At 46.5% G+C, this 27,208-nt stretch overlaps 1 protein-coding gene across 1 annotated transcript in view; it reads left to right on the forward strand.

The window, feature by feature from the left end:
* Window positions 1-26,334, forward strand: part of ACVR2B (activin A receptor type 2B) — a 128,161-nt gene extending 101,827 nt beyond the window's left edge. Inside the window, exons 4-11 of the mRNA XM_035130394.2 lie at window positions 1,445-1,596; window positions 3,312-3,455; window positions 11,131-11,274; window positions 13,230-13,378; window positions 19,685-19,799; window positions 21,738-21,876; window positions 22,736-22,866; window positions 25,459-26,334. Coding sequence (XP_034986285.1) covers window positions 1,445-1,596; window positions 3,312-3,455; window positions 11,131-11,274; window positions 13,230-13,378; window positions 19,685-19,799; window positions 21,738-21,876; window positions 22,736-22,866; window positions 25,459-25,653 — 1,169 coding nt within the window. The 3' untranslated portion in view covers window positions 25,654-26,334. The remainder of the gene's footprint in view (window positions 1-1,444; window positions 1,597-3,311; window positions 3,456-11,130; window positions 11,275-13,229; window positions 13,379-19,684; window positions 19,800-21,737; window positions 21,877-22,735; window positions 22,867-25,458) is intronic.
* Window positions 26,335-27,208: the final 874 nt, after the last annotated feature.

Genomic DNA, 27,208 nt, shown 5'->3' on the forward strand with positions numbered 1-27,208 from the left:
ATTGCTCTGGGAGACCCACAGGGCTGGTTTCACATGCACAAAGGGAAGGCTGATTTGTAAACCACTTTCAGTTGCAAATTCTTGTTAGAGAGAAAGAGAGCGCATCATTCATGTTCTGTCTGGAGATTTCTCTCTCTTTGTGGATAGTATTAACAAAACTCCACAAAGCTCTCATACATAGATTTATTGAAGATAATCAAGGCACATGTAGAAATGTTGCTCACATTCCAATACAGTGGTACCTCGGTTTATGAACACAATTGGTTCCGGAAGTCTGTTCATAAACTGAAGCGTTCATAAACTGAAGCGAACTTTCCCATTGAAAGTAATGGAAAGTGAATTAATCCGTTCCAGACGGTCCGCGGAGTAAGCGTTCATAAACTGAAGCAAACTTTCCCATTGAAAGTAATGGAAAGTGGATTAATCCGTTCCAGACGGGTCCGCAGAGTACTTAAACTGAAGTGTTCATAAACTGAAGCATGGGTGTAATTGGTTCCGGAAGTCTGTTCATAAACTGAAGCGTTCATAAACTGAAGCGAACTTTCCCATTGAAAGTAATGGAAAATGAATTAATTTGTTCCAGATGGGTCCGCGGTGTTCATAAACCGAAAATTCATAAACCGAGGTGTTCATAAACCGAGGTTCCACTGTAGTCTGTTCTATGGCTCTGAATGAAGATGATTACAGTAGAAGCTTTTCATAAAGTTCTCTGTGGAGCTCTATAAGGACGAAGTGAGTTCGCCCTTCTTCTTGGGCTTTGCCATAACTAGGCTGCCACTAGATTACAAAGGAGGAAGGGAGGCTTCTTCCCGCTTTGGCCAGAGCCAATAGAAGGGACGTATTTTCCTGCTCTCTGGCAGAGCCAATAGAAGTGGACTATTGCTGTGCCTACATTTCCCAACCTGCCTTGGGGTCTCAAAAGGGGGGAAAGGCACTATCTTTTCTTAAAGGGGCAGCATTGTTATTCCTTCAACCTAATACAGTACTAATATGCAGATTTGCTATCACTAAATAACTGACCCCTGTGAGGGCAGAACGGTCGGTGTGTTTGTTTGTGTGTGAAAACAGAGAACAAAGAGGTGCATAAACAAAAATGCAATGTAATAAACTCCCATACAGTCTTATATGAATTGATAAAGTGTTATTATCCTATTACACATGCAGATGTTAATAGCCTATTACATTTTGTATAAACTCAAATCCCCATTAAGCCATATGTTACCGTGGAGGCAGCCACTGTCCCTCAGCCTGGCCAACGTCACAGGGTTGTTTTGGGGGTATAAACGCAATAAACAAATTAAAAATAAATGAAGAACCCAAATCCAGCCAGGATGATGGAATTCTGCCTTGGGGTGCTGGAGCGAAGGGTCATTTCGTCTTAAGCGGCAAGACAATTCTCACCGTGCCTGGGATCCTTACTGTTTCTACCCTCCTCTTCCTCCAGTGGTCTATGAGCCTCCGCCGCCAAGCCTCTCGCTGCTCAACATTCTGGTTTACTCTCTGCTTCCCATCATTGCCCTCTCCATCGCCATTCTCCTTGCCTTCTGGATGTACCGTCACCGCAAGCCCCCCTACGGGCACGTCGACATCAGTGAGGTAGGCGAGAAGCAAGGGGTACCTGGGAATCGTAAGGGTGGTTTCAGGCGGCTAAGCATTTGCAGAATCTGCTTCTGCAAACAGGATTTTAAAAGGGAGAGCTGGGCAGATAAACGGGGAGAAGCTTCCTGCGCAGCAGCCGATTCTCCTTGGGCAATAGCCGGTTGTTGCTGTGGAATCTGTGGCACGACAGTCTTCGGCCACGTGGTTTTCTTTCCCCTCGTGCAACAGCTGGTTGCTGTTGTGCAACCTGTTGTGTAAGTACCTTAAGTGATGTACTTGCCTTTCCGCTTGCGCAACAATGTTTTGACTACACAATACGTATGCTGCAAAGCGCCTTTAACTTAGCGCAATCCCATGAACACAGGCTGTTTACCTCCCAGAACCAGATGCTGGGGGGAAACAGGAGAAGGAAACCGCCCCTTTGAGCACTGTTTGTGAGCTTCCCAGAGGTGTCTTAACTGGCTTCTACTTGGCTAGATGATGGGTTAAACCAGGCATCCCCAAACTGCGGCCCTCCAGATGTTTTGGCCTACAATTCCCATGATCCCTAGCTAACAGGACCATTGGTCAGGGATGATGGGAATTGTAGCCCAAAACATCTGGAGGGCCGAAGTTTGGGGGTGCCTGGGTTAAACAGACCTTTCCACCCAGTTCTTGCTGTTGCTGTTGTTGTTTTTTAAAAAAACAAAACTGTATTCTGTTGCAAATGTAATTGGGGAAGGCAGAGCGGTTAAGGTATTGCCAAGAAAAAATACCATAGTCACCACAAATCAACCTTGAATATTTCATACAGAATATTACTTTTTAAAAGTTCTGTGACTGTTGGGTGAAAAGTTGCTTGAGTTTGCATTGGCCTAATTTTCCTGTTGAATAACAATATGACGCTAAAGCCAGTCAACTGAAACGCTGGAAGGGGGGTGGTGGAAATTTTTCTTTTATTTCCTTTCATTGTTTTCTTTACTGAATCAGACTTTTGAGGTTCAGAAACAATTCAGTGCCATTCCTTAGCACTGAAAGTGTACTGATGGGTACATTTAAGTGCTAAGGCCACTGAGAACGACATATTATTCCTTTTCAAATGCATTGGGATAAAACTTACCAAGGTCAGACTTTGTATTCGTCGAGCCCTTACAGTCTGGAGACTTGGGCAATTTACATTTTCAGCTTTTTAAAACAACCACGTGTTAAACGTAGGCATGCAACAACCAGATATCTGCAAGTATGTCTCATATGGGTACACTCACCAGGGGGCTGAGATTGGCTGCAGCTTCCCCATTCAGTTTACCTGCAGCGGCAACAACCTAGGATTGCTTCTACATAACATGCGAAACGACCTTAAAGGTAAATAGTGGATGTAAGGAATGGCATCGAGTAACAGAAGTGGTGGTCCACTTTCCCAAGGAAGGTAGCAGGAAAGGCAGGCAAAGTCCTGAGTAAGCTTCTTGGGAAAAGGAGAGTCCCTCGCCTACATTTATGTCACCAGGCCCAGGCTGGAAGACCTAAGAGATGCTTCTCCTGGTTTGGAATGAGAAAGACTGCCTGTAGGCTCCTTGGGAACCCTCTGATTTTATCCTGGGGGAGGCATCTGCCAAGCCAGCATCAGTTCATTAGCCTGGGTTAGGGAAAACCCCACATTTGGGTCATACCTGAAACAAAAATGTCCCCAACTTCCAACTTGTCTATCTACATCATCTCCCACATCTTGTTCGCAGGACCCGGGTCTGCCACCCCCTTCTCCGTTGGTTGGACTTAAACCCTTGCAGCTGTTGGAGATCAAGGCTAGGGGCCGCTTTGGTTGTGTCTGGAAAGCTCAGCTGATGAATGACTACGTGGCAGTCAAGATATTCCCCATACAGGTGAGTGGCAGCATTGTACCTGCCGTTCAGAATTACTTGCTTCCCAACGGTTGCTTGGAGCAGGGAGTCCAGATATATTATCATTGGATTGTAGAGTTGGAAGGGACTGCGGGGGTCATCCCTCTGCAATGCAGGAACCTTTTCTTGCCTGCCTCTCGTTGGTAACTTGATTTTTAACCAGAGCCCGTTTTTAATTGATTGACCACTTGTAGGGTCGGAAATACTGGCGCACCTGGAGACCGCATGGGCTGTTTCAGACTTCAAGCCAAGCGTTTGGAAACCTGTGGCTCCCCAGATGCTATTTTTCTCCAACTCCCATCAGCTCCAGCCACACGGCCCAATGGCCAGGGCAGGATGGGAGTTGTAGTCCAACACCATATCGAGGCCCAGAGGTTCTGCAGTCCCTTATTCCTTCTCCTTTGGGTTTGTTTGCTGCTTCTTTGTTTCTTGACCATAGACTCTGAGGGACCCTGAGGATCATCTAGTCCGTAGCTAGGCAAACTAAGGCCCGGGGGCTGGATCCGCCCCAATCGCCTTCTCAATCCGGCCCGCGGACGGTCCAGGAATCAGCGTGTTTTTACATGAGTAGAATGTGTCCTTTTAATTAAAATGCATCTCTGGGTTATTTGTGGGGCATAGGAATTTGTTCATTTCCCCTCCCCAAAATATAGTCCGGTCCCCGTCCCCCCCCCACAAGGTCTGAGGGACAGTGGACCAGCCCATGGCTGATAAAGTTTGCTGACGCCTGATATTAGTCCAACCCCCCGCAATTTCAGGAATATTCAGCTATCCCATACAGAGATTAGACCTGCAACCTTGGTTCTATCAGCACCACACTCTTACCAACTGAGCTTTCCAGAGACTTTGGTATGGTTGTCCCCAGTGTACTCTTGGTTTGTTTTGCATTATATGCTGCCACGAGCAATTATAATGAGAGACAGAATATAAAAGTACTGTGGGTTGATGGAGAATTAAAAGTCTCGTTAAAAAGATATTGGGATATGAAATCCCCACTATGTCGGCGCTTCCTGAACTTCCGCCCTTTGGACCCCTTGAGAATCACTGAGGGTCTTAGTGGACCATTTGATGGTTTTTTCTGCCTGTATTGCAGCTGGATGCTGTATGGTTTTAAATTGTATTTTTTATTGCTTCTTTTATTTCTTATGTATTGTGTTTCATACCATTCAAATTCCAGTGCAGTAAGATGCAATACAAGAAATAAAAGATGCAATAAAAATGCAATTAAAAATCAATATGAACAATATTGAACGTGAGTCTGACCAAACTGCGGGAGGCAGTGGAAGACAGGAGTGCCTGGCGTGCTCCGGTCCATGGGGTCACGAAGAGTCGGACACGACTAAACAACAACAACAATGAACAGTATAATGCAATGGATGTGTCGTCTCCCGTCTTCAACCACAAACCTGCAGAGACGCCATGGAGCGCCTGAATGAAGGACTACAGTGGGGAACGTTGCCGCCCTTCCCAACATCTAGTGTTCTTTTTGCTAAGTTATGTGGGTGGATTGGTCAGTGAGACCAGACCACAGGGAGATGGTCTCTTACATGCAGGCTGCACACAGAATATGTGAGAAAGTCTGGAGACTGACCAAGCACGCAGAAGTGGAAACTATAGGAATCTGGCTGGTGCCATCAGCAAGTTGCCAGTTTATTTTTTATTATATACGGGTCTGATCTGGGTAAAACTCAGTGACTGTGGCAGGATTCTCTGTTGCTGCATAATACAGCGTCTTATTAAATGCCATCCTACTTCAGCTACATAGATTTAAATCAGTAAGAAAATGGCTAAGGTGCATAGAAGAGGGGGAGTGCCCTTGGAGCTGGGAGGTCTACCCCATGAGCAAATGTAGAATTCCTTGAACTCTTGGGCCTTCAGGTTGGCTATCTGCTGCGATAAAGGGGGCAACATTTAGCATCCTCGCTGGACACAAACGTTCAAGGGCTCCCAACTGCATTTATCTCCCCACCTCCCGCAGCGCTTGCTATTTATGAGCTGGGCTGATAACCACACATTGACATCTGCAGGGCACCTTAGCTTGAGTTCAGATGTTACATATTTTGTTTTGGTAGTGATAGGAAAGAACTTTGCTCTGCAGTACGCAAAAGGTCTCTGAAAGGATCTCGTGGTAGAGCCAAACTAGACAAGGCTCCATTATTTCAATAAGCAGTTGCGTGAATGGGGTTTTAAGAAGTAAATCGCAGATGCCCCCCCCCTCTTCCCCCAGTTCAGATAGAGACCCTGGCTGATGGGGTGGTGCCATGGAATTTTTGCAGGTACCCCCCCCCAAAAAAATATATGCTTGCATTGATGCCAACGGGGGATTTTCTACCGATGCAAAGTGCAATCGCCGCCTGTGCTTGCTCTTACCTTTTAAAAAGCCACCTGCTCAATGGTTAATTGCAAAAGTGGTGTATCATCTCCACTGTGGTTGCATTATAAATCTGAGCCAATCAAGTGTTTTGTGATTATCAGAGGTGGCTCTGTTTTAAGAAAACTTTGGGAGACCTCTAGGCCACAGGTGTCAAACACAAGGCCCGGGGGCCAAATCCGGCCCGCCAGACCTCGTCATGTGGCCCGCCGAGCACCCCAGCCAGCGGGACCCAGCAGTGGGACCTTGCTGCTGAAGCGCCGTGCCAACAAAGCGCCGACAAACAGCTGGGGCCGGGGAAATGCTTTTTGCCCCTGGGTCCCTTCGCGCTCTTTTCTGGCGCTGAATCAAGGCGGCGACCCCCCCTTCCCTCTCTTTCTTCCTCCCTCTCGTTCTTATTCTTTCTTTCCCTCTCCTTCCTTCCTTCTTTCTCCCTTTCCGTCTTCTCTCCCTCTTTCTTTTTCTTTCCTTCTTTATTCCTTCTTTCCTACTCTTCTTTCTCTCACCTCTTTCCTTCCTCTCTCCCTCCTGCTCCCTCTTTTCTTTCTTCTTTCCTTCCTTCCTTCCTTCCTTCCCAACTTTCTTCCTCTCCCTCATTCTTATTCTTTCTTTCCCTCTACTTCCTTCCTTCTTTCTCCCTTTCCGTCTTCTCTCCCTCTTTCTTTTTCTTTCCTTCTTTTTTCTCTTCCTTATTTCCAACTCTTCTTTCTCTCCCCTCTTTCCTTCCTTCCTCTCTCCCTCCCACTCCTTTTCTTCCTTCCTTCCTTCCTTCCTTCCTTCCTTCCTTCCTTCCTTCCTTCCTTCCTTCCTTCCTTCCTTCCTTCCTTCCTTCCTTCCTTCCTCCTCTCCCTCTCCCTCTCCCTCTCCCTCTCCCTCTCCTCAGAAACATAGGATGCTGCTTTATACTTCTGGCCCTTAAACCCTGGAACCAGGAGAGCAGCTTCAGTGAGTCAACCTCAGCCAGTCCCTTTGGTGAAGGGTGGTGGCTCACTGGCAGAACATCTGTCCTGCATGCAGAAGGACCCCAGCATCTCCAGGTACTAGTAGCTCTGCAAAGGTCCTGCATGAAACCCTAGCGAGCCTCCACCACCCAGTGCAGTTACCAAAAATCATTTTTCAAAAAATTGTACAATAATTGTACATTTGAATATCTACTTGCCATTATTCTGACTATGTTTCCGCTTTCAGAGCTAGTTATTACTTACATTATTACAAAAAACAGTAATAATTGAATGCAGTGACAATAATTTATGATAATAAAGAGTGGACACATAGTCCTACAGATACAACCGGCCCTTTGAGGGTGACCAAACTACTGATGCGGCCCCCGATGAATTTGAGTTTGACACCCCTGCTCTAGGCATTCCACCCACACAACCCCCCCCCCCCATTTTTGTGTATTAAGGCTTTTGCCCAGGGCTGAAAGCAAATAGCCTATTTTAAATTGCTGTTTGTACCGGAAAAAAATCAGTGACTCATTTATCTAAGAACAGCACTTAACCTCCTGCACAATTAACATTGTTTTCTTGGTTGTTTCTTTTTGGTTCTTTTCTAAACAGACACGCCTCTGAAATGTCCACACTTCTTTTCTGTTCTGGAAACAGAACAGAACAGTGTGCCACGTTGGCGCTATAGAGAAAATGCTTGGCGCTGAGTCATTGGTGCCTTTTTGCTCCTCCCTCATAAGTCAGAAAACTGCAGTCGGCCTTAGCTTAGCTTGACGATGTGTGAATCAGGAAACTCCGATTCACAGCTTCCAAACGAGACAGGATCTTACAAATCCTGGCTTGCTTAGAAGCCATTAACCATAGTTCTAAGCTTTCCTGTCACAGGAAACACTGGTTAACTGTGGCTTATTAGTTTGTTTCCCCACTTGTGCAAAGGATGCCTACAGCTTGTGGGCATCCAAGTCTTTAAAGAGTTGCAAGCAAAGCTGCGTTCTGCTCATGCAACAAACTTCTGCTTGTGCAACAGAACCTCCTCCTGTAGCCCCACCCCATGCCCCTCAAAGTCTGATCCAGACGGTTGGGGAAATGCCCAGAGTAGATTTGGTGGGGGCAGCCAGAGAGAATCAGAGAAAATGAGGGAATGCTGTGGATATAGCCTATCTTGATTTCAGCAAGTCCTTTGACAAGGTGCCCCATGATATTCTTGTAAAGAAGCTGGTAAAATGCGGGCTAGACAATGCTACCATTCAGTGGATTTGTAACTGGCTGGCTGACCGAACCCAAAGGGTGCTCATCAATGGCTCCTCTTCATCCTGGAGAGAAGTAACTATGGTAGTGGTGTGCCACAGGGTTCTGTCTTGGGCCCAGTCGTATTCAACATCTTTATCAATGACTTGGATGATGGGCTTGAGGGCATCTTGAGCAAGTTTGCAGATGACACCAAATTGGGAGGGATGGCTAATACCCCAGAGGACAGGATCACACTTCAAAATGACCTTAACAGATTAGAGAACTGGGCCAAAGCGAAAACAAGATGAATTTTAACAGGGAGAAATGTAAAGTACTACACTTGGGCAAAAAAAAAAAATGAAAGGCACAAATACAGGATGGGCCACACCTGGCTTGAGAGCAGTACATGTGAAAAGGATCTAGGAGTCTTGGTAGACCACAAACTTGACATGAGTCAACAGTGTGATGCAGCAGCTAAAAAAGCCAATGCAATTCTGGGCTGCATCAATAGGAGTATAGCATCTAGAATCAAGGGAAGTAATAGTACCACTGTATTCTGCTCTGGTCAGACTTCACCTGGAATACTGTGTTCAGTTCTGGGCACCACAGTTCAAGAAGGATACTGACAAGCTGGAACGTGTCCAGAGGAGGGCAACCATAATGGTCAAAGGCCTGGAAACGATGCCTTATGAGGAATGGCTTAGGGAGCAGGGTATGTTTTGCCTGGAGAAGAGAAGGTTAAGGGGTGATATGATAGCCATGTTCAAATATATAAAAGGATGTCATATAGAAGAGGGTGAAAGGTTGTTTTCTGCTGCTCTAGAGAAGCAGACATGGAGCAATGGATTCAAGCTGCAAGAAAGAAGATTCCACCTAAACATTAGGAAGAACTTCCTGACAGTAAGAGCTGTTCGGCAGTGGAATTTGCTGCCAAGGAGTGTGGTGGAGTCTCCTTCTTTGAAGTTCTTTAAGCGGAGGCTTGACAGCCATCTGTCAGGAATGCTTTGATGGTGTTTCCTGCTTGGCAGGGGGTTGGACTGGATGGCCCTTGTGGTCTCTTCCAACTCTATGATTCTATGATTCTAAAAAAATAATCCTGTTGCACAAGTGGAACTCTGCTTACGCAGCATTGGAAGCACCCCTAAGCCAGAAGTTGATCGTATGCACCATTGCCAGTTTTGGTGATGTCGAAGAAGTCCATACATTGTTTTCCCATCGTTGATTGGAGGATGAAACCAGATTAGCAAGGAGAGAGGTGTGGAAGGGGATTAATGGGTCTGCATACAGGTTATAGATGCCTGCTTAAGTTGTCTTGGTGCACAATTTTCAGCTGTGCTTTCAGAGTTCTCATGACTAGAATTAAGGAACAGAGAAGCATATACTGTATACATCTACAAGTTGTCTGCAGGCCTACCCATACTTTCTGTTCTGCCAGTTTAATCCCCTGCGATGTTCCCCAAATAATTTTGAGAGCAGGATGAAGATGCTGAGAATTCTCTACCAGGGAACCCTATTTCTCTTTCCCCACAGAAGTAAAATTCCTATGGATCCCCATGACTGTGGGAATGATTGTTGAACCAGTTCTTAAGTCTGTAGTTTGGCTATATTCTGAGAAATCTTTAAACACTGTCCCTTATTCTTTTTAATCCTCCACAATTTGTTTGCCGTCGTGGATTTAAAGAAGATTTTAATGTCATCTGTTCCAAGCCAGCTCTGACTAACTAGTTGGATATCCTGCCCTAATCCAGATTAGAAAGCTGTAACTGTTAAGATTACACACAAAAGGTTTAAATCTGGTTTATGTCTATCTAGTCCTTGTTCTTTTTCTGTGCTGCTTTTGAAAACCTTTAGCTAAGCTTTATTTGACATTTCCTTGGTTCTCCTTTCTCTTTGACACAACGGATAGGTGGGAAATGTCGGATAACAGAACTTTCATTTTAAAACTCTACGTTTCCTAGTTAAGTGAAACTGCAAAATTTCTCCAGCTGGAGTTTTGTAGGAATAGTTCCATTATTTAATAGAACTTGTGTGTGTGTTGTTTTGCCAAAGAAGGTATCTCAGGTGGTGTACAATGGCATGGTTTGCACATAAAGCTAAGTCGTGGTTTGTTCAACCAAAGTCAAGGTTTGTTTGCATATCTGAACCCACCCCTCCAGCCTAATTATGGTTTCTTTTCTAGCAACAAACCACAATCTGAAATCAAGGTTTGTTGTTGGCTCATGAACTATGGCTTGTTTAACTTTTAACTCTAGTTTGGTCCGAACCCAGCAACCTATCTTAACCATGGGTTGTTTGGCCACCCCACCTCAGATACTTGCAAGGCCACAGAGGCAGAAGGCTCTCAGAGCAGCTGGAAAATAAGCCAAGCTTTGGAGAAAGGAGTCGCCGCTTATTCATTTGCATGTAAAACAAACCATGGCTTTGTGTTACATGCAAACACATGTGCAGTTTCTCCTCTCTTAGTTTTTTGTACCAATGTAATTTTAGTTGCATTGTTCAAAAAAATTGCAAAGGGGGAAGCATCAGTTAAGCTTGACACTAGAAAGTTACGCCCATCAAGCTTAAATGGAGACACGGAGAAGCGACTGAATTGGAATAGTGTGGCAACAAACAAGTTTTGAAATTCTTCCTTCTCCTGGGGAGATTATCCTGCCCGCAAGAAAGCAATATAAGTCTCTTCCCGTTGCAAAGCATTAAGCTGCCATATACTAGGTCAGACTCTCCATTTAGCTCCAGTGCTGTTGACAAAGACTGGCAGCATGTCCAAAACGCTTCAATATTCATAGGTGAATATGCATGGGTGCAATCAGATGTTTGGCTGAGGGGGTGTATGGACCATACTTTGATGTTGAAATGAACCTCTGAAGAAGCCACTTCTTAAGAGCCCTTGTGCAAACGCTCCTAGAGTTCTGTGCCGAGTGGGGAAGAGCACTAAGAATCTCTTAACAGGGACTTCTCAGCACCTTACTGAACTTTTAAATCCCAGGCTTTTTGTACGAGATTTGCAGCTGCGTAGCTTCACGAATGCACATTTTTGTAGGATTGCCCATTCCACACGGCAACCCCCCCCCCAAGCATTTATCTTTCTTTTCCTCCGCCCTATCTACAGGATAAACAATCCTGGCAGAGCGAGAGGGAGATTTTCAACACCCCGGGCATGAAGCACGAAAACCTTTTGCAGTTCATCGCGGCAGAGAAGCGGGGAACAAACTTGGAGGCAGAGCTGTGGCTGATCACAGCTTACCATGACAAGGTAGCAGATGTGTGACTGTGTTGTCATCTTGATACCTGCAGGAAGACCTGAAGCAAACTGAAGGGGAAGCAGCTCTACACACACACACACACACACACACACACACACACACACACACACACACACCTCTCTGTCTCCCCTTGTAAGGGAAGCCAAGAGGTGAGGCAGGTTTTTAAAAGCCCACTAACCCTCCCAGGAGCAGGGCAAAACAAAGAGAAGGGAAAGAGATGGGATAAACAGTGAGGAAGGAGTTTAGTGACAAATATTACACCTCTTTCCTTTATTCACCAATTCAAAGCCCCTCTTTATCAGTGCTTCCACCTCCTGAGAGGCGGTGGGATTGCCTAGAGGGGAATTAAGAGGCAAGGGGGCAGAAGGGGGACCGCTGGAGGTGCAAGCGGCCATCAGACTTAGAAAATCTGGTGGCACCGGATTTAGGTTCATCACTTTTGTAGAATTAATTAAACTAAATAGTTTTAATTGCACTTTGAATAAATGTGAAATTGATGGTTACTGTTTTGAATTTCATTGCATTACTATGTTCCTTGGTGGGTCGTGCAACCCACCCACCCACCCCCGCCGCCGCTGCCAGGGTTCTGATTAATGCTTTTTATAGGGTAGGGTAGGTGGCACTGGAAATGAGTTTATGGCACCAAGGGTGTGGCTGCCTCTCTGTACGGGTGGAACCTGGTATGTGCACATCAGCCACAATATCGCACGTGGGAACCACAGTGGGGCTCCCTTGCCATTCTTATACAAACATCATCAGGTTCTGCCATTTTGCCACAGTTAAGGCTGCTTAGCCCAGAGGGTTGTTTTTTTATGCGTGGGTTTCTTATGTCCACTGCCCAAAATGAAAACATGCCTCTGCTTTTAGAGAGGGTTTTTCTGCTCAGGGTGCAACCTAAGGTTCAAGAACCTTGTCGAAATGCTTCGCAGAAGCTGGAACTCAATAGGGGCTTTTCAGACAGTTTGGTGCCATGCAGCCAAACGTTAAGCAGCTTTAAACTCCGTTTTATTCCAGAAGGGAAACTTGAAGCCTATTTTTAGCTCCCCCATTGAAATGAACACTACTTGCAACTCATTATCGTACACCTGTTTTTACTCAGGTGTAATTCCCACTGTGTTCAGTGGGACAACCCCCAGGTAAATGTACACTGGATGGCAGCCTTAAAGCGCTTCGCTTTGTCAGGATTAAGCTATGATTGAAATGCAGTCTGCCATTGAAATGGGGCACCCCCCTGAGCCTGGCCCAGAAGTTCCAGTTGGTGCAAAGAGGCTGTGGCTAGACCATTGATGGGGAAAGACTATCGCCAGCACACAACTCCAGTGCCCAGAAGTCTGCATGAGCTGCCCATAGGCTACTGTGCCAAGTTAAGGGTTATTGTTAGTGGTTCCCCAAGGCTTGAATGCACAGCCATCAGATAGCCCTCTTCCCTACTGAATTTCCAGCACCTACTAAAGACTTTTTTTAAAAATTCCAGCTGGCATTTTAATTGAAGACTGGTTTTATAGCTTTGACTTTTTCTTTGGTATTGTATTCTTGCAAACCACTGTAGTGACTGTTGTAGCTAAGCAATTGTTTAAGAGGCCAAGAAGGAGGCCTTGTCGCCTGGGCAGTCCAGGACCTCCATCCATCCTGCCCAGACTTGCACCCCAGAGAGGTCACTTCGATGCTGCTAACACAGCAAAAACAAAAACACACACATGGGAAGTAGCAGCAGCAGTTACTGGTTTTTGCAGCCACAGCAGGCGCTGTGATTCTCCAGCGGGTTTGACTTCACCCCGGCAGGCACACTCCATTGTCTCTGAATAACGGCAAATTGTTTAAATAAAAAAATATTATGAACTGAATGCCCCTCATAACCATCTAGTTGCAATAAGGGTCTTTGAGCGGCCGGGGTGGGGGTGGGGAAGGGAATCCTTTTCTACACATCGTGTTCTGATTCTTCCAGGGCTCTTTGACCGACTACCTGAAAGGGAACATTGTCAGCTGGAACGAGCTCTGTCATATAGCAGAAACCATGGCTCGCGGACTCTCTTACCTGCATGAAGATGTCCCTTGGTGTAAAGGAGAAGGCCACAAACCTGCTATAGCACACAGGTACGTGAGGTTTGTTTGTTTGTTTTTTTAATGTAGGCAATTGTGCCACAAATCAAAAGGTGTGTACTTTGTATGCAGAAGGTCCCCTGTTTCAGCTGTGTTCATCTGCAATACAGCACCAGTCTGAAGGGGAGCCTTCTTCCTCAATCTTATGCCCCCTTGCTGATTTTTAATACAGTTTCCATCAGTCTCAACCAACACGGCTGTACCATTTTTAACAACCCCCCCCCCCAAAAAAAATGCTGGAGGGCACCAGGTTGGGAAAGTCTGGTTTATACAAATTTCCCTACCAGGTTATGCTCCTCGGGACCAAGCAATGGTAAGTATAACATTGTGCCTGTTTCATAAGCTGCAATGATGGAAGACGTTCTGGGAGGGAGAGCAATGGGAAGAGAATGGGTTGCCATCTAACAAATGCAACACCCCCCCCCGCCGCCGCCGCCTGCGCAGAGGGAATAAATGAGTCATTGTAGTGCCGGTGAATAGAGAGCCGTCTTCGGATTCAAGAAGACCCTGGTTCAAGTTCTTTCCCCTACTTTGAACAAGTTTCTGTCTCTTAGCAAACGTGGGGCCTGTTTTTGTTGTCATTATTAACCTCAGGCATCAGGACAGTGTTATGCGGTGCTTTATATAAGGAGCGTGCCCTCATAATACATTGTCAGGTCAAGGAAGACGTTTTGCTCAAGTCTTATTAACTTGTTTGTGTGGGAAGGAGCCGCTCTCAGTTCTGAAGCAGAGAGAGGGGGGGAGGGAGGGAGAGGGAGAAAGAGTTGTGTGTGTTGAGAGAGAGAGAGAGAGAGAGAGAGAGAGAGAGAGAGAGAGAGAGAGAGAGAGAGAGAGAGAGAGAGAGAGAGAGAGAGAGAGAAGCACTTCTATCCAGCAAGCCCTGTGACCTACAGCACAAAGAAAAGAGACACAACTCTCAGTGTGTGACCAGGCCAGTCTCATTTTACTTACATGTGTGAACCCACCTAGGTGTTCAAGCACAGTGAAATTCTTAGCGGACAAGAGAGGGGAATGATAAGGGTGCACAGCAAGGATTCGAAATGTTCATTTGCTCACTGATCGTGTTGCATCTCCTTCCTCCATGGAGCTCAGGATAAAATGGAGGTATCTCATTTTATCCTCACAACAGCCCCGTGAGGTGAGTTAGGTGGAGAGATGGTCACACACACACATACACATACACACACACACACACACTCCATTGAGGAGTAGCCAGTGATGGGCCGTCCAGTGTCATTGGGCTAAGGCATAAGAGCTTTTGCGCCCAAGAATCTACTTCATCAGTTGATAATGGTCAGGGATGGGGGATCTTTTTCACTCCAAGGGCCAAATTACCTTCTGGGCAAGCTTCCGAGGGCCACATCCCAGCCCTGGGCAGAGCTATAAACAAAAGTGGGCAGAACAGAAAATGCAATTTTTAGCTCTGGTCAACAGTTCCTACGTGCCCCCTCTATCTTCCATCAGATCTCGAAGGGCCAATCCAGCCAGGCAAAGATACTTGGCGTGCCAAGTCGGGCCAGTGAGGAAGGTGGCCTGGTGGGAGAGTTCTGAGGGCCGGATAATGAGGCGTGGAGGGTCCACATTCAGTCTCCAGGGGTCCAGATCATGTAGAATCTGGACCACAGAAGCTTATGCTGCAATAACATTCAGGAGCCTCAAGTCTTCCTGTCAGGGCCACTGCAGGAGACTTAACACAGCTGAAAATATGAAAATCCAAATCAGCGCCAGCCCCGTTTGGCATGGCCTCAGCTCAGAGGCTTTCAGACTGTGTGGAAGCTTCTCGGAGGTTCCTCTGTTAGGGTACCTGCAATGCCAGAGGAGCTCTGTGGAAGATGGCTTGCACTGTCAGTTGATATGGTTGGTGGCGGTATGTGTGCAGTGCTTTCATGGAAGATATATACCGGTAGGGATAATGTCCATGCAGAAAGGATTCCTTGACGGGAGAAAGTCTGGAAACTATTGTCCTAGCTTTCTAAGTGCTGCACTGCCCCCTGACGGCACTTTATATTGCACACACTTAAATTGCCAGCAAGGTAACAGAATTTGATTTCATAGAATTGTAGAGTTGGAAGGGACTCCCAGAGTCAATTAGTCTAACCCCCTGCAGTGCAGGAGGAGGAGGTTTCCGTTTTCGTAAGCAACTGCCCCCTCTTTGAATCCATACTGGGGTGTCCTTCCTTCCTTCCTTCCTTCCTTCCTTCCTTCCTTCCTTCCTTCCTTCCTTCCTTCTTTCCTTCTTTCCTTCTTTCCTTCTTTCCTTCCTTCCTTCCTCTAACGTTCTCCCCCTTCCACCGCCGCTTTCTGTTATTGCCCCTAAACAAAAGCAAGCGGCTTCCATTCACAATTAGCAATCGCTTTAAAAGTTCGTTGGGACATGATGTCTTTTGGAGATGGGGGTCGGGGTTACCCGGAACAATTTCTAGCAGACCCATCTGGCTAGGCCAGGTGTCTTATTCTGCCATGCAATTAACTCTTACCTTATTCATAGCCTTTCACACATTGCATTGGTGCTCAAGTGCCTCAAGGGCAGCTCTAGGAACACAGGAAGTTGTCATAGACAAAGCCAAGCCATTGGCCCATCTCCTGGCAGCAGTTCCTGAGGGTTTCCCTGTCCTGCTTGCTGGGTATCAAAGCTGGAGTCATTCTGCATGTGTTCAGCCACTGAGATTATTGCATTTTCCTTTATCAAAGCTGGCCAGAGAAGCTGGGGGATTTCTGAGATGGCAACGCACTGGTCACCCCTCATGAAGGTTACCTGGGCGTTCTGTCCTAGTATTAAACAAAAGTTGTTTTGTTTAATCCTTAAAAAAAATGAAAGAGAAGCATCGATTGTTGTCATCCGTGGCTTTTTCGTTCCAGACATTTTGTCCGTTTTAGTTTCTTAAAACAGGGAAGGCATTTGGCTGAAGCTTCACTTGGGGGAGACCTGTTGAAATGAATGCACATGACTTTAATTAGGCCCATTCATTTTATGTTGTGAACATCCCTGAGATGATGATGATGAAAAAAACAACAACACAACTGTCACAGTGGCCGGAGTGGACTACTTCAGAGTAACGACGCTACGCAGCTCTGCATTTTATTCTTTTATTGGTGCTGCGTATTTACAGTGCTCAAGTCATTGCTATTTACACGGAGTGATGTTGTCAGTCGGTTTCAGAACCTCCTAATGGCTTTTGGCGCGTCTTTCTCCAACACAAAAGCTTTGGCAGACCCATCCTCTTTCCCCTCCTCTTTCTGCGTAATTCCGGAGTTGGGGGGATGGGTCTCCCGCCCTTATTCGCCCCTTCCTGTCCCACCTGGGACCCTGGCTCCTCTACCTTGCCTGAGCCTCGGACACGACTTCCTGCTTCCCCACTGGAATCGGAACTCTCTCTGCTTCCCCCTGTGCTCGGGGATTGGCTTGAACTTAGGAGGGGAGGGACTTCGCGATATCCCCTGTCCCTCACATCCACCTCCAAATGTTGTTAGACCACAATACCCATCTCTCTTGACCATGCTGTTCAGGGCCATCTTAAGTATATTTGGCGCCATGGCACTGTGGTGCGACGGATCTCTCCGGCGCCCCCGCCCTGCCCCGTTTCCCAGCACGGCCGGCGGGCGGAGCTGCGCAGCCGGAGCTGCACAGGCGGGCACACCGCGCAGCGGGGCGGGTGGGCAGGCGCCCTGCGCCACCCAGCCTGGCCGTAGGGCCGGCCCTGATGCTGTTGATGCAGAAGACAACAGTTGGTGCCCCTGTAGAATAAATAACATTCTGTCAAAATATTTCTCGCCAATTTCAGTGCCACGTCTTTTCCCTCCAGCTGGGCCACTGGAATCTGTGGTGCCAGTTGTATCATACCTCCAATGTTTAGGATGTGAGGGAGATCTTTCTCTCAGAAGAATAGAGAATTGTGAGAGGATGCCGTTCCCCTGCAGGGTATTCTGCACCCTGGGAACTCACTGAACTCTCCTCCTCTCTCTGCTGTGGTGTCTCTCTCCGTAACGTATTCTGACAGGAGATTTCAGAAAACAATTGTCTCTGCCCTCATTAATTATGTCGCTGGGCCCCGCGGTTGTCCCGCGATCCGACCGGCAGGGTTACCACAGTGAATTGAATTGATGGCAGGAGAATTATAATGCCAAACACACATGGGCTTGCCATCTGCTGCCTAAGGGCTGTAATTTAATTATATTCACCCACATCCCTTCTTCTTAACCCACGCCACGCTGAAAATGTTAGAAAGTTCAGGAATGACTTAATCGCCAGGGCTTTTGAACTTACAGGGTAGGTAAAGACAAAAAGTGAGGGAACCAGGGCAACAGCTACGGTTACAGCACCTAACTCAGCTCTCCGGAAAAGGCCTGGCTGAGGAGTCTAGATGGCGTAAAAACAGCAAAGGGTGTTGGAAGCTTATCGTGTCTTTGTTTATTTATTGAATTTCTATCCCTCCCTTCCTCCTCAAACATATAATACAAAAACAAAGCAAACATTCCAAAACAAATATATAAAAGAATAAAAAACATTTGTCCAGTAGCACCTTAGAGACCAAGTTTGTTCTTGGTATAAGCTTTTGGGTGCATGCACACTTCTTCAGATACCACAAAACAGTTTTTTTTAAAAAAAGTTACAATTAAAAACATCTAAAAACAGTTAGTCTTAAAGCAAAATAAAAAAATTCCTTCAGTAGCACCTTAAAGACCAACTAAGTTTTTATTTTGGTATGAGCTTTCGTGTGCATGCACACTTCTTCAGATACAGTGAAATGGAAGTTTCCAGGCACTTATGTAGAGAAGGGGTGGGGAGGGGTGGGGATGGGGAGGGGGGATCACTCAGAAGGGTGGTGGAAATGGGTGATTGACTGACTGATAGCTGTTGATGACCGCAAACGACTGCAAATGGTTTTGCATGAAAAAGCAAGGGTTGAGATGGCTGAAGATCGCTTATCATGTATAATGAGATAAGAACCCGATATCTCTGTTCAAACCAGGTCCCTCCATGGTTTTGAGCTTGGTGATAAGTTGCAATTCAGCAACTTCTCTTTCCAGTCTATTTCTGAAATTCTTTTGTAGTAAGACAGCTACTTTGAGATCTTGTATAGAATGTCCTGGGAGATTGAAGTGTTCTCCTACTGGTTTTTCTGTCTTCTGGTTCCTGATGTCAGATTTATGTCCATTTATCCTTTGGCGTAGGGTTTGGCCTGTTTGTCCAATATAGAGAGCTGAAGGGCACTGTTGGCATTTGATGGCATACACAATGTTAGAGGATGAGCAATTAAATAGTCCTGAGATGGTATGTTGGATGTTGTTGGGGCCAGTAATGGTGTTGTCTGGGTGTATGTGGCAGCAAAGTTGGCATCTGGGTTTATTGCAGGCTCTGGTACCAGTGTCCATGTTAAGTCTGGTGGTTGTATTATTGTGGGTCTTAAAGCAGTTAAAGACATTCTTCCATCTAGCAATATTATGGTTGCCTGGAACAGAATTATTCAGTCCCCAAATCCTTGGGTAAACGGGAATGTTTTCAAATTCCTCCTGAAGGTTGATGATGGAGACGGATGAAACTCCGAGACAGGGCATTCCACCTCTGGGGAGCCACCACTGAAAAGGCCCTGTCAGGGGGGCCTGTATCAACTGGGCAGCCCCCACCCACCCCAGTGGCAGTGTAGGATGAGCTGGTCTCCAGGTTGGCCTTATTTTACTTCTTGGTCTTTCCGATAATGAAAAGAACAAGATCAAACCCACTTCTCATGCTCACATCCGTAGCAGAACTCACATAGGCTATGGACGAGTCAATATTTCACCTGGAACTGCCTATTTCAGAGCGATGGTATCTGTGACCTTACTTCCCTTCTCTATCCTACATGCCCTGCATTGGCTCCCAGTATGTTTCCGAGCACAATTCAAAGTGATGGTGCTGACATTTAAAGCCCTAAACAGCCTCGGTCCAGCATACCTGAAGGAGCGTCTCCACCCCCATCGTTCTGCCCGGACACTGAGTTCCAGCGCCTTCTGGCAGTTCCCTCACTGCGAGAAGCCAAGTTACAGGGAACCAGGCAGAGGGCCTTCTCGGTAGTGGCACCCGCCCTGTGGAACGCCCTCCCACCAGATGTCAAAGAGAAAAACAGCAATCTGACGTTTAGAAGACATCTGAAGGCAGCCCTGTTTAGGGAAGCTTTTAATACTGGATGAATAATTGTATTTTAATATTTATGTTGGAAGCCGCCCAGAGTGGCTGGGGAGGCCCGGCCAGATGGGCGGGGTATAAATAATAAATTATTATTATTATTAATATTATTATTATCCTTCCCCCTTTTTTTGCAGGGACTTCAAGAGCAAAAACGTATTGCTGAAGAATGACTTGACAGCCGTGCTTGCAGACTTTGGGTTGGCTGTACGGTTTGAACCTGGGAAACCTCCAGGAGACACCCACGGACAGGTAAGACCTGCGGCTTAGCAAAAGTATCTGCTTCCGCTAACCCCCTTAGCAACACTTCTCAGTGCACGCAACAGCATTTCCTTGGGTCAAGAAATTATACCATTTTTGGGGACAAGATGTAGTCGTTGTCAGACAAATGGGCACACTTAGTTGTCACCTTCACTATGGCTTGACTGTTGGGAAAACCACATTTCCATGCGATCACATCATTGTTCTCGGAATCCACCTGTGCTGTCCAGCAGAGTCCCTGGACTACGCATGCAGCAGAATCAGGTGGTAAAGTCCTCAATTGGCAGAATGGGCCTCTGCCACTTTATTCAACCACTGGCGCTTCAATTTTTCGAATGCTTCCAATTATTTTATTTTTTAAAATTTATTATTCACCCGTAGATCCGGGGGGGGGGGGTTGCTTCAAAAGAGAGAGAGAGATGCCAGTACTCACATCTTGACAAAAGGGGGCGTCTTACCCATAGAGGCTAGTGGCACGGGGCACCAGGGCACCAAGTTCTGGAGGGCGCCAGGGAAGAGGCGGAGGCTGGATGTGGCACCTCGCAGCATCAGCTTGCTGCTCTTGCCCGCCTCCACCATGCCGCTCCGAAGCAGCGCCGTGCACGGAGCCTCCGTCTGCCGTGGCCACTGCAGCACGAAGTGTCCAGCTGAGCCAGGAGGTGCCGCGTCCAACCTCCGCCTCTTCCCCACTGGAGGAGCCGCCCTCCAGCCGCTGCCCGCCTCCTCCAGCCCCACCAGCAGTGCCATCCTCCCTAAAAAAAACTCTGGGAAATGGGGGGCCCCTCCGGAGGGAGCTTTGCACCATGGCGCCGGATATGCTTAAGATGGCCCTGCAAAAGTACTATGGGTGCCAACACCAAATGACTGCCATGATCAGCAAAGGAAATAGTAGTGGTGATAGCACTCAGTAGCAGTGAGTATAATCACAAAAAATGTGTGTGTGTGTGTGTGTGTTTATATTATTATAATATATTCAAGAATCCAACTCCCTGCAAGGAGAATACCAGGCACAGCAGTGAGTGGGTTACCCTGGGACCTCTCTCTGTGAAGTGTTTGTTGTTTTGCTAGCACGTTCTTTAATGTGGCGAAACATTCGAAACTGGCTGGCGTAGTGTGGGCCACTCTTTCCGCCTCATTCTGCTGCGGATGCTAAGAGCTCTCGGTGGCTCATCCCAGCGACCAGCCCAGTCAAAATACAGCTAGAGAATTGGAGAGAGCACAACCCCACCATTCAGCTCTGCACTGATACGTCCACAAACACACACATCCACACCCCCACACACACAGTATGCCCCCCCCCCACTGAATTCCCTGCAGCGTTGAATGTGGAGAATGCTTTATGACCAGATTCATGACCTTAATGGCACTCAAGTTGGAAGGGGGAGGGAAGCCCTACATGCCCTACATAGGGTATGGGAAAGTCTTGCTCCTCCACCTACTTCTGCAAATGATGACTACCTTACTTTTCAGTGTATAAGACTATTTTTTTTTCTTGAAAAATCATGCTAAAAAATTGGTGTCGTCTTATACATGGGTAGTGAATAGGGTGGGCATTTGCTTGGGTTGCTGCTGCGTCTGTTGTGTGTGTGATTGGTTGCTGCGTCAATGGGTGGTGTTGATTGGCTGACGCTGCGGCAATTGGGTGGGCGATCGGCAGCTTCTGCCGGCAAGGGGACAAACGGGAGGCGGATTTTGTGACGTGTGAGTGATTTACAGCAATCTCCCCCCCCCCCGCCTCCCAAAAGCTCAACAACCCTGTGTAATCTCCCCCTCCGCATTTTCTGAAATTTGAGTCGCCCAAAATAGGGGGCACCTTCTAGATGGAAAAGTATGGTGTAAATTAAAGAAGAAAAATACCTGCAGTTAAGGATGGGGGTTCTGTATTTGCCACCCTTTGGTCCCAGTGGCTGATTCCTCTTTCTGACTCAGGTGGGAACAAGAAGATACATGGCTCCCGAGGTGTTAGAGGGAGCAATAAACTTCCAGAGAGATGCCTTCCTCAGAATAGACATGTATGCCATGGGGCTAGTCTTGTGGGAGTTGGTCTCCAGGTGCAAAGCAGCTGATGGTGAGTATCCAGATCTCTATTGTGTATACAACTTTGGGTTGACTCCTACTGTCTTTGGTTTCCAGGAAATTCTGGGAGTGCCTTTGCCCAACTGGAATGTTGCCAGCGGAGTGGGGACCCCCTTAGTCACCTCACCGCTTTTAAGGTCCCCCCCCCAACAATCAAGCAGTATATAAACTCTTACGAAATAGTCAATATAGGTAGATAAATAGGTACCGCTCCGGCGGGAAGGTAAGCGGCGTTTGCGTGCGTTGCTCTGGTTTGCCAGAAGCGGCTTAGTCATGCTGGCCACATGACCCGGAAGCTATACGCCGGCTCCCTTGGCCAATAACACGAGATGAGCGCCACAACTCCAGTCGGTCATGACTGGACCTAATGGTCAGGGGTCCCTTTACCTTTACCAGCAAAACAAGTAAGGAAGTGGGCAAACTCTGGCTGTTTGGAGATCTGAGCCAGCCATTCATGTACTGAAGTTTGGGCATAATTCTTTGGGTAACAGATTTTGGAGAACTAGAGTTCTGATAGTGGGACCTGCATGTATGTGTGAAATGTGATCTTTGCCACTTTCTGACGTAGGCAGTATACATGTTCCTCCTTACTCTTCACTTCCATGGCGTTAGCCATAATCCATATTCATCCTGTATCTATCCTGTCACTTCTTATGAAATATTATGTTTTGATGTGGTTCCTCCCCCCCAACCCCCCCCAGCTTTGATCCAAACTGAGAAAAAGTAAACAACTCAGCTCTGTTTTAAGTTGATAATGTGTACACAACCATAGGTCACCCTGAATTAGAGCTTTCTGTCTTTCCCAAGGACCTCTGCCATATAATGATGTTCTCCTTCCTATTCAAACTCAGGTCCGGTAGATGAGTACGTGCTACCTTTCGAAGAGGAGATCGGTCAACATCCATCACTCGAGGACTTGCAGGAAGTGGTGGTTCACAAGAAGATACGCCCTGCATTCAAGGATCACTGGCTTAAACACCCTGTATGTCCTTTCTCATTAATACTGTTTAAATCCCTTCTCTAGCAACTTGGTTAAAAAAGTACCGCGCTGTAGAGCAGGAAGCCCCATTCAAGTCAACCACAAGTCTTTGACTTGCAGCGTTAAAAAAAGACAAAACCCTCTAGGTTAACATTTGGTGGGGTTTATTATTATTACCGCTAGTGGTAGTATTAGTACTGTCAATCTAGCAGTTCGAAAGCACGCCAGGGCAAGTAGATAAATAGGTACCACTGTGATGGGAAGGTAAACGGCATTTCCGTGCGCTCTGGTTTCTGTCACGGTGTTCTGTTGTGCCAGAAGCGGTTTAGTCCTGCTGGCCCCATGACCCGGAAAGCTGTCTGTGAACAAACGCCGGCACCCTTGGTCTGAAAGCGAGATGAGCGACGCAACCCCATAGTCACCTTTGACTGGACTTAACCATCCAGGGGTCCTTTACCTTTAGTATTCATATCAGCATTACATACTATTAGCATTGCCTGAATTTGCAGTGGTTCTGAGTGCAGTGAGAGGAGCAAGGAGAAGAGAAAGGGAGATTAGCAGGTCATCCTGGTCTCTCTAGTTGGATTTAAAAGAGGAAACCCTATTTCAAATTATAATGTGGCTTGAATTCGAGGAACCTTGAACTAGTTCCAAGCACTGTGCCGAGATTTGGATCAGTGTTTTCTTTTTACGTCAGCTTTCTTCGTTCATTTATGTTCTAATCGGAGGGGACTTTCAAAAGCAGATTGCGGTGTAATGTGATGTGAGTGGCAGGCCTGTTTTTCTATACACAGACACACACAGCCCTCTCTCTCTCTCCTCAGCTTTTATGTATCTTATTATCTGTTTAAAAGCACCTTTATAGCATTTAACATTTTAAAAATAATATAGAAACAAACACGGATAAGATCATTTATGAAAGAAACACCATGAAAGTGAATGAAACAGAAATTCAGAGGATTCAGAGGTGTAAAATCAGGTCCAATCGTTTGGGTCAGGGAGAGGCATTCTCAAGCCCCTGTCTACATAGAAAGTTCTTTGAGTTTTGGTCTAAGTGACCAGTTTTTCTGAGGAGTTGATTTTGTGTAGACCCAGGAAACCTGCTTTATGTTGTTGTTGTTGTTGTTGTTGTTGTTGTTACTGCTGCTGCTGCTGCTGTTGCAGTTGTTTTAAAACCATTTCTGGGTTTTGCTCCAATTAATATATGGATGCAGTTCCTTAGAACACTTCTGGGCATCCATTTAGACATAAGGAAAATAAAAGAGAGTTGAACTAATGAAATGAATTCCCCAGGCTGGTAGATTGTGTTGGTTGAAAAAAATAGTATCTGTAGAACATGCCACAAAGGCCTCGATCTTGAAGCAGTAAGCCTGTGTCTGAGCTGTCAGTTCTTTTGACTACAGATTGGACCGGGAAGACAAGAGGTTAGCCCTGCCAACATTGCAGTGCCTTTGACTACTCCTGGCCAGTTTACCCGAAATACTGCCTCTGTATTTAGATCTATTCGATCACTTCAATCGTCCACCTTATTGGCAGCACTACAGAGTGCCTTCCAGGTGTTTTTTAGACTACAACTCCCATTATTCCTGACTGTTGGCCAAGATGGCTGGGGCTTATTGCACCATGGGCTGTTGTTTGGAGATGACTTGGGTTTGGGCCTTTTCTTTCAGGGCACTTCAGGATGCTGTTTTTCCTCTGCTGCATAGGATGCCCCTCTTGTCTGTTTTTAGACATCTCTTTATCCACTCTGGGACCCAGGTGGCGCTGTGGGTTAAACCACAGAGTCTAGGGCTTGCTGATCAGAAGGTTGGCGGTTCGAATCCCTGTGACGGGATGAGCTCCCGTTGCTCGGTCCCAGCTCCTGCCAACCTAGCAGTTCGAAAGCACATCAAAGTGCAAGTAGATAAATAGGGACCGCTCCGACGGGAAGGTAAACAGCGTTTCCGTGCGCTGCTCTGGTTCGCCAGAAGCAGCTTTGTCATGCTGGCCACATGACCTTGAAGCTGTCTGCGGGCAAACGCCGGCTCCCTCGGCCCATAGCTGCCAAGTTTTCCCTTTTCTCGCGAGGAAGCCTATTCAGCATAAGGGAAAATCCCTTTAAAAAAGGGATAACTTGGCAGCTATGCCTCGGCCTATAGAGCGAGATGAGCGCCGCAACCCCAGAGTCGGACACGACTGGACCTGATGGTCAAGGGCCCTTTACCTTTACCTATCCACTCTGGCTTTTCTTTACTACTGAATCCAATCGTTGAAGCCGGACTCCACAAATTTTGACTCATAATAGTTTGGTATTGTTCTTTTTACATGTTGCCCACCACTTAAGAGGTTTTCCTTCAATAGTTAAGTGGGCGATCAATGTTCCGAAATGAGTAAATTGCAATATATGTGTGATATGGTTTGCCTTTCATAAACACAAAGAATAAACACACAAGCCAGTTTTATCCCAGCTTGAGGAAGCAGCAGCTGGTAGTGGCCAGGCGGTGGTCAGCCGTGGTGGGAAGGGAAAGTGGGATTCTATGCTTTATGCCGTTCCTGACTCCCACCCTCGGTGTCCTATGAGCTAAACACCCCTGTCCTCTTACCCTCTGTATCCAGGGTTTGGCGCAGCTTTGTGTCACGATAGAAGAATGCTGGGACCACGACGCGGAGGCACGGCTCTCGGCAGGTTGCGTGGAGGAGCGGATTTCTCAGATACGCAAATCAGTCAACGGCACTACCTCGGACTGCCTCGTTTCCATTGTGACCTCCGTCACCAACGTGGACTTGTTGCCCAAAGAGTCAAGTATCTAAACCCTGGTTCGCGGTTTTTGTTTTTTTCTTTTCCTTTTTTTGGTGGTCTTTCCAGACTCACTGGATTTTTTAAAAAGAAAGAAGTTAAACCACAATCCAACACACACACACACACACACACACACACACACACACACACACACACAAATGAATGCAGCTGCTATTTTAATCTTGACTTTTTATTGTTATTATTATTATTGTTATTATTATTGTCGTTGATGTTTTTATTATTATTATTTTGACTGGATCAATTTTACCAGCACATTGCTCTACTGTATTAAAACGAGGGGGGGGGGAGAGAAAAAGAGGACATCTCAGCAAGCATTCGAGTGCCGACTAATGAATGCAGATAAAGGTGCAGGTACCTCAAGACCTCAATGGACTCGCTTTGTTTTCCTTTTTTTTTAAAAAAAGAAAAAATAATTCCTGTTTTCTGGGTTTTCTCTTTTGTCCGGTCTGTTTTTTCTATGCGAGGCATCGGCGATGCCAAGCAAACCCATCTGCAAGGACATGCTGCAAGCTTAAAAAGACTGTTACATAAGATCACACCTCATAACAAGACTCTCACACCCCGCAACTTTTTCTTTTTCTGCTGTTCCTTTTCTATTTTTGACAGTGAGCTTAAAAAAGAAAAAAAAAGAAGGAAGAAAAAAAAAGCAGACGTGTCTTTTACGGGTGTAACGGGTGTCGCCGTAATGTGGGGGTTGAGGGGGGGGTGGCGGGGAGTTGGAGAGGAGCCGAGAAGAAGAAGAAGGTCGACTCTTTGACGGTGTAGAATCGAAAGGGGAAAGTTTAGTATTGGGACTCGGGAGAGAAGAGAGAGAGACGTTGAACTCGGGCAGCATTTTGGAGAAACACCTGCTTAGGGAGCTACTTCTCAGGTAAACAGTTCATGAGAGGAAGGGGCAAGTTTTGAGGCAAGAGTATTAAAAACCGCTGCGGAGCACGGAGAAAGTTGGGTCACAGCGAATCGCCGGCGGAATTAGTTTTCTTTCATTATCTCAGGCTTCTGTGGTATTTAAAGAAAGGAAAAAGAAAAACCCCATTAAAATAAAAATAAAAAAAAGTTCAGAGAACGCGGTCTTGGGGCTGAATCGCTGCGTTGGGCAAATTTCCCACGTGGCGTCTGATTGGGGCAATATTTGGAGTTTCTAAAAGTCCGTTTTCAAATAAAAATACAAGGGAAAACAAAACATGTAAGCTAAAAAAGAAGTCCGTTAATGCAACCAGTTCTTGGCGTGTAATGCAGAAGGTTGTGATCGGAAACTGATTTCCTTAGAAGTCCCAGTGAGCAGTGGGGCTTACTTCCAAGTGAATGTGCTTGAGAACCATGGCTAGTGAAATTCTTAAAGGTTCTGGATTTCAGCCGTTATATCCTGATGCACCCAAATGTGCTTAATTCGGGGGGGTTGGCTAATGTGGTGCCCCCCCCAGCCCCTTAGCTGGCTTAGCCAGTGGTCAGGGATGGTTGGATATGTGGAGATAACCATGGTGTCTGCTCGTGTCTTGGAACACATCTGTGTGACAGATTAAAACCCATTCCAAATCTTTTTAG

This window comes from Zootoca vivipara, chromosome 12, assembly GCF_963506605.1.
Source record: "Zootoca vivipara chromosome 12, rZooViv1.1, whole genome shotgun sequence".
Lineage (NCBI taxonomy): Eukaryota > Metazoa > Chordata > Lepidosauria > Squamata > Lacertidae > Zootoca > Zootoca vivipara.